At 40.9% G+C, this 6043-nt stretch overlaps 1 protein-coding gene across 4 annotated transcripts in view; it reads left to right on the top strand.

Moving 5' to 3' along the window:
• Positions 1-6043, top strand: part of LOC111871466 (oxysterol-binding protein-related protein 9) — a 103322-nt gene that overhangs the window by 17509 nt on the left and 79770 nt on the right. For all 4 annotated transcript variants that reach the window (XR_002844025.2, XM_023864614.2, XM_023864613.2 and 1 more), the window contains exons 4-5: positions 3252-3329; positions 4420-4470. Coding sequence is in view for 3 of the 4 variants with exons in the window: in XM_023864614.2 (XP_023720382.1) it covers positions 3252-3329; positions 4420-4470 (129 nt within the window). In the remaining variant the exon portion in view is untranslated. The remainder of the gene's footprint in view (positions 1-3251; positions 3330-4419; positions 4471-6043) is intronic.

Genomic DNA, 6043 nt, shown 5'->3' with positions numbered 1-6043 from the left:
CGTCGAATGAGCTCGGCTCACTTCGGCTCTCGTCATGACGTCACCGCGCATTGCGCGTTGCATAGCTGCCAGGATGCGGGGTGATTACTCGCCTATTACGCGAGCGTTAGGTTACCGCTACATGCAGCTGGGGAGGTAGGGGTCAACATGTCACAATATGTTGGGCAAATTTGGAATTTAGCCCATTATTCCTGATATTTCTTATGTGTTTTTTCCCTGTAACAGCCCACAGAGGCCCATAGGGTTGTGAGATGTTGAGGTTCCCACATTTGCAAGACAGTCGGCTCATAGATGGTGGCAAGGTTGTCAGCCTTACGCGCCGGTCGCCCTTTATCCCCAAGAATATACCAAGAATATTCCTGGTACTCAGAGGCTGAGACCGTCTCTGAGGTTTAGTGGTTAGAGTTACTGGCTACAGATCTAGAGGTCCGGGTCTGATTCCCGGCACCACCAGATTTTCTGAGAAGTAGTGGGTCTGAAATGGGGTCCACTCAGCCTCATGAGGATAATTGAGGAGCTATTTCAAGGAAATAGCGGCTCCGGTCTAGAAAAACGAAAATAACAGCCGTGGGGATCTGTTGCGCTGACCACGCAGCACCCTCTATTTGCTAAAGTTGGCACTAACTTCGCCGGCAAGTGGGGGTCGCTCGGTCAGTATAGTTTGCTTGCTGACTAAAACCACAGAGTTTTTATGTGTTTTTTAAATCAAATTTTAAAAGTTGGTCCAGTTTGTCCATCTGTACCGTGGTTAGGGGAAGTTTGGTAAGTTACGCTGATATTAGGTTGTGACGCTAGGTTAGGCTTGCGCTGTTGTCTACTGTACATCCATATGCTCAGTCATGCAAACCTTGGCATCACGCCCCGGGGAAACAGCTCCTGGTACCCATTGCATAGGAGGTTAGGATGGCCCCAGAGCTGGCCTGGACATTATGGAGAAGAGAAAAATCTGTTTCCGCTGTCGGGAATCGAACCCCGGTTTCTCAGTCAGCCCATAGCTTAGTTGCTGTCCTGGCTCATTGTCATTTATAGTCACTGTGAAGTATAGGGTGAGTCTAAATTATTGTCCTGGTTTCCGTGGCGTACAAGGGAAACCCCTACAATAATTTAGAGTCACCATGTATAATTATGGTAGTCAGCGCAAAGAGATGACAAGAGTGACGTGCTCAGCAACCATGGGAGAAACAAGAAAGTATATGTTTGTTTTAGTGTGGAAATCAGAAAGAAAGACGAGAGACTTGGGAGCTGGTAAGAAGATATTTTAGTCCATCTTGAATAAGTAGGGTGTAAGGATATGGTTTGGATTCATCTGGCCCAGGATAGGAACAAATTGTGGGCTCGTGGAACACGATAATGAGCTTCAGAGCTGCACATGTGCCGAGAATACGGAGATACGGAGGACATTAAAAAACGTAACAAAAGAATTGTTTGCAGTACATGCAAATAATCTCAGAAAGTGTTTCCAGCAATTTTATCAGGCAGCACAAGTGTGATATCTTGTGGACGTTATTTTGAAGAATATTAAAGATATGTTCGTTTTTAAATGTGGTTATTATAAAATTTATGCTGTCCTGGAACTTAATTGTCTGACATTGTATTCCAGTTTCCTGTTTATAAATCTAAAGCTTAATTTTCAATATTATATCTCTGTTTATAAAAATTAGTGTATATCATCCAGGTAGGCGCGCCTGTACAAGCGTTGAACGTCACTACCACTTCGGTACTTAGCAAACATTTCATTAACGACGCTGTTAGTATGGAAACTGTATGACATCGGATAATGTGGTGATTGCAAATGGGTGGATTTGAAGGGGTTTAGAAGGAATTGTTAGTGGACTAATCGGGGCACTATCGTGGTATTTACCTGGAGGGATTCAGGAAAACCACGAAAATCCTGTCTGATAGCTGGTGTCTTGGCCGATATTCGAACCAATCACCTTCCGAATAAAGGTCTGGAGTGTTACTGCTGGATGACTTGTTCAGTGAAACATTTCATTCATCAAGCTACCATTAGTTGGAGCCACAGTTGTAAATAATATAAAATATGTGCCATGTCCCACCCTTTTCGTTTCATATCTTGAATTTAACGATATATATAAAAATAATCCTGTGGCTGTATATCTTGCAGTGTACTAACTTTCATGTGCCAGTCAAGCGACGAAGAGCACCAGTAATCCAGGTTATGTTAAACGTAAAATGGTGAAAGGTAAAATTGTCCCTGTGTTCAGCTGATTAAGGGCTACGCCATTAAGACGTATGGGAGTGGATGTATAGATCCACGTTTTCTTGACCTCTGCATTAGTGGGAGGTAAATGGTCAGCCTCACGCTCCGGAACTTTTACCCCAGCGAAAGAGCTGACGGTGCCCACTGGATAGGAGGTTGGGTGGGCCCTAGAGCCGGTCTGGATGACGTGGAAGAGACAAAATTCTTGACCCTACTGGGACTCGAACTCCTACTCATCGATTATCCAGTTCATAACTAGTTGCTATACCGACTGCACTGTGTCACAGTTACACAAGTAACATAATTTCCATCAAAGACCCTAGAATTCCGGATTATATCCCAGTTGCTCCCAATATCACAGGCAAATTAATTTGTAATACCAACTTATTATCATTGCAAACGTTGGTAAAAGCAACACCAGTAGCTCTATATATTCATTGATTCATCAGTAATCTGTCAGACGACAGATCTAGAGCTTTCTCCTTCAAATGAAAATATCCTCTTCTGTCCTCAAGGTCTTCCAGCATCTTACGTCTTCTTCCTCGTCTTCTGGTTCGCATACGTGGTGTCTCTGTTTTTGGAAAGAGACTCTGCAGGAAAANTCCTTGGCCTACAGTTCGCAAGTGAACGATACCGACTGAGCGTCCGCCGCTTGTTGGCGAAGTTAGTGCCAACTTTTGCTGATAGAAGGTGTCGCGTGGTCAGCGCAACGGATCCCCACGGCCGTTAATCCCTGTTTTCTAGACCAGAGCCGCTATTTCCTTGAATTGCTCCTCAGTTATCCTCATGAGGCTGAGTGGACCTTGTTCTAGACCCACTGCTTCTCAGAAAATCTGGTAGCGCCGGGAATCGAACCTGGGACTTCTGGATATCTAGCCAGGAACTCTGACCTTTAGGCCACAGGGTGATGCTGAAGTTAAATGTATGAAGTTCATTTATTTTATTAATGTATTTGCTGTGATCGTCCATGTGTTTCTCTGATAGCATAAATGTATCCCTGAATTCATATCACATATTTCTCTTTATTCAGGCATTAGAAGTCAGAATGGATGGTATGTCAGATCTTGCAGAGAAAGCTAGGTGTGAGGTTGTCCGTAATCATGCTAATGTGAGTATACAAGATAGCATATTTGAAAACAAGAATCTCTTGAATCTTAATACTAAATATATGAAGTTAAATAAAAAATTAAAGGCAATTTTGTTATAACATTTGGTTTTCTTCTTCATTGTCCTGCTGTTCAGTGCAGTTGGTCAAATGATATACAAGTTTCTTAATTATGTCAGAATAAAATGTTTTCATTTGGACCTTTAGTTATTGTACACTTCCTTGCATGACTGATGCTTATTTCAGACGCAGTTTCATTATTGCTGATGTCCCAGATATTTGACCAATCTACTCTCAACTTCAACATATGTTACAGTTGACTGCAACACAGAATTTATATCATCAACAAAAGTAGTCATCTGTCATATTTTAAATCTCTCCACCAATTTGTAAGGTTTCCTGTTGTTCATAGAATTTTTGCCATTTTGAACCGTTATATTATGCAAATTTTGCTAGTTTTCTTGCCATTTCAGCAGAAAATTTGGATCACAGATTGTCCTTATTTGGTGCATTCTCTCAGTTGAGCAAACGTATTGAGTATATTTTAGTAGGCACAATTGAACAAAGGTTCATGTTGTTCATATCTGCCATGTTTATCAGTTCTTAGACAACTTTTGATGTAAACTAAAATTGCCTGTAAAAAAAAAAAAAAAAGGTAAAGCTGTCCCTGTAACAGGCCCTGAAGGTCCATAGGGTTGTGAGACATTGAGGGTCCCACATTATCTAGACAATCAGCTCGAAGATGGCAGTAAGGTTGTCAGCCTTGCACGCCGGCTGCGCTTTACTCCCCAGGAAAATTATTTAAGTAATTCCTGGTACTCATTTCTGTTAGAGACTAGTCGAACCCAGGGCCATAGTGTGGCCAAGGATTAGGTCAATTTAAAGAAATCCAATGACTTGAACCCACGACCTTCCGGCTTGTAGCTTAGCCCCTCAACCAACTACGCTACCGCGTGCCCCCAAAATTGCCTGTACTTTTTTATTTATTATCCCACATACTAATTGTTAGTGTCTGAGTTGTTAATTGAATTGTTTTTTATTTTCAAATCCATATGGTGTTTAATTGTTTCTGATTCTGATCTTCTTTTCACAGGATATGTTAGAGTCCATAAAGCACTCCATTGTCATGCTTCAGATAGCAAAGGTGAGAAGACACATTATGCATGTATTCGCCATATAGCACAAGCACAGTTTGTACAGTGTATCAGTCATGAGCAGCCTTTCATGCATGACCACCAGTTGAAATAGCTAAAATCTCTCTCTGCACTGCAAGCTGACAATAATATTTTTTACTTTAATAAATTTATGTTATGCTTTCAGTTAAAAATCATTGTAAATTGCAAACAAATGATATATTTCAAATTTTTATAAAATGTTGGCACTAACTTCGCTGACAAGCGGCGGTCACTCGGTCAGTATAGTTTGCTTGCGGACTAAAACCACGGAGTTTGTTTGTTTTTTGTTTATTTATTTAATTTTATGAATGAAAATGTGTCATCCAGTCTGTTAATTTACTATATACAGTAGACTCTCGATTATCCGCGGTAATGGCGGGGAGACTTGGCGCGGATAATCAAAAACATCGGATAAACCGAAGTACACATATACAAGCCAGATATACCGGTATAAATTTAACATCGTTAATTTTTTACACCATAAAACGCTACTTAAGCTTACCTTTTGTGATGCAGGCCAATGGTTCTTCATTATAAAGCTTCTGAAGTACGGTACATAGCCTATTATAGTTGAAACTGTTCTATTGTAGATTTATACACTGAAATACACCTACACTGTAATTTTAACCACACTAATATCCTAATGCCGTAACACGAAAATAATTGAATCTAATACCATTATACAGTACTGTGCACTAAAATAAAGGAAGATGAATGAATACCAAAAACTACGAATGTTTAGGAAAAGTAGTCTGTTATTGATTTCTGTTTCAATGACATGGCTTCTTTCTTCCTTATGGTTGCTCTCAATCTGCGTAACACNGATCGCAAAAATGTTTTCAATTCTATGTTGGATTGTCTCATTCAACTCTGACCGCATAGATCGCATTTCTGCCTTCATTTCTTCCTTGTCAGTTTCGATTTTCTCTCGCAGTTTTTCTTGGCCCACTCTCCTCTCCTCTCGGTTGGCCTCCATAATGGCCAGCAACTCCTTATGGCCGGTTTTCCATTTGGTCTCCGTCTCTTCTTGGTAGGATTTCATGTTGGCGTCCATTCTTGCCAGCATTTCTTCCTTGTCTGTTTTTCTATCGGCCGACGCCTTTTCTTGGTAGGAGTCTAATTTGGCCATCAAGTCTTCCTTCTCTTTCCTCCTACTTTCCTCCATTTCTTCTTTCTCTTTCCTCCTCTCTTTCTTCTCTTTCCTCATGTTGGCGTCCAGTTTTGCCTCCGTTTTTTCTTGGCTAGCTCTGATTTCCTTGAGAAGCATTTCCATCATTTGCTGCGTCTCCATTTTGTAGCAGTAAAATATTCGATGCACAACAATTCGTATGTGGCGTGTTTAAGTTCGTAACACTTCTGACACCAGTGTAAGGTGTTTTGAGATCGAATCTCGTCGGTCACGTGTGTAAGTCCTAATCCCACTTCTGACACCAGTGTAACATGTTTCGTTACTGAATAGGCCATAGAGATTGTTAACTGGTTTATTCAACAATCTACAACTATCGGCTACAGTTAATTATAACAATGTTACGGGTTTCCACA

The sequence above is a fragment of the Cryptotermes secundus genome, unplaced genomic scaffold (genome assembly GCF_002891405.2).
Source record: "Cryptotermes secundus unplaced genomic scaffold, Csec_1.0 scaffold465, whole genome shotgun sequence".
Lineage (NCBI taxonomy): Eukaryota > Metazoa > Arthropoda > Insecta > Blattodea > Kalotermitidae > Cryptotermes > Cryptotermes secundus.
Note: the sequence above shows the minus strand (reverse complement) of the source record. Positions and strands in the feature narration are given on the sequence as shown.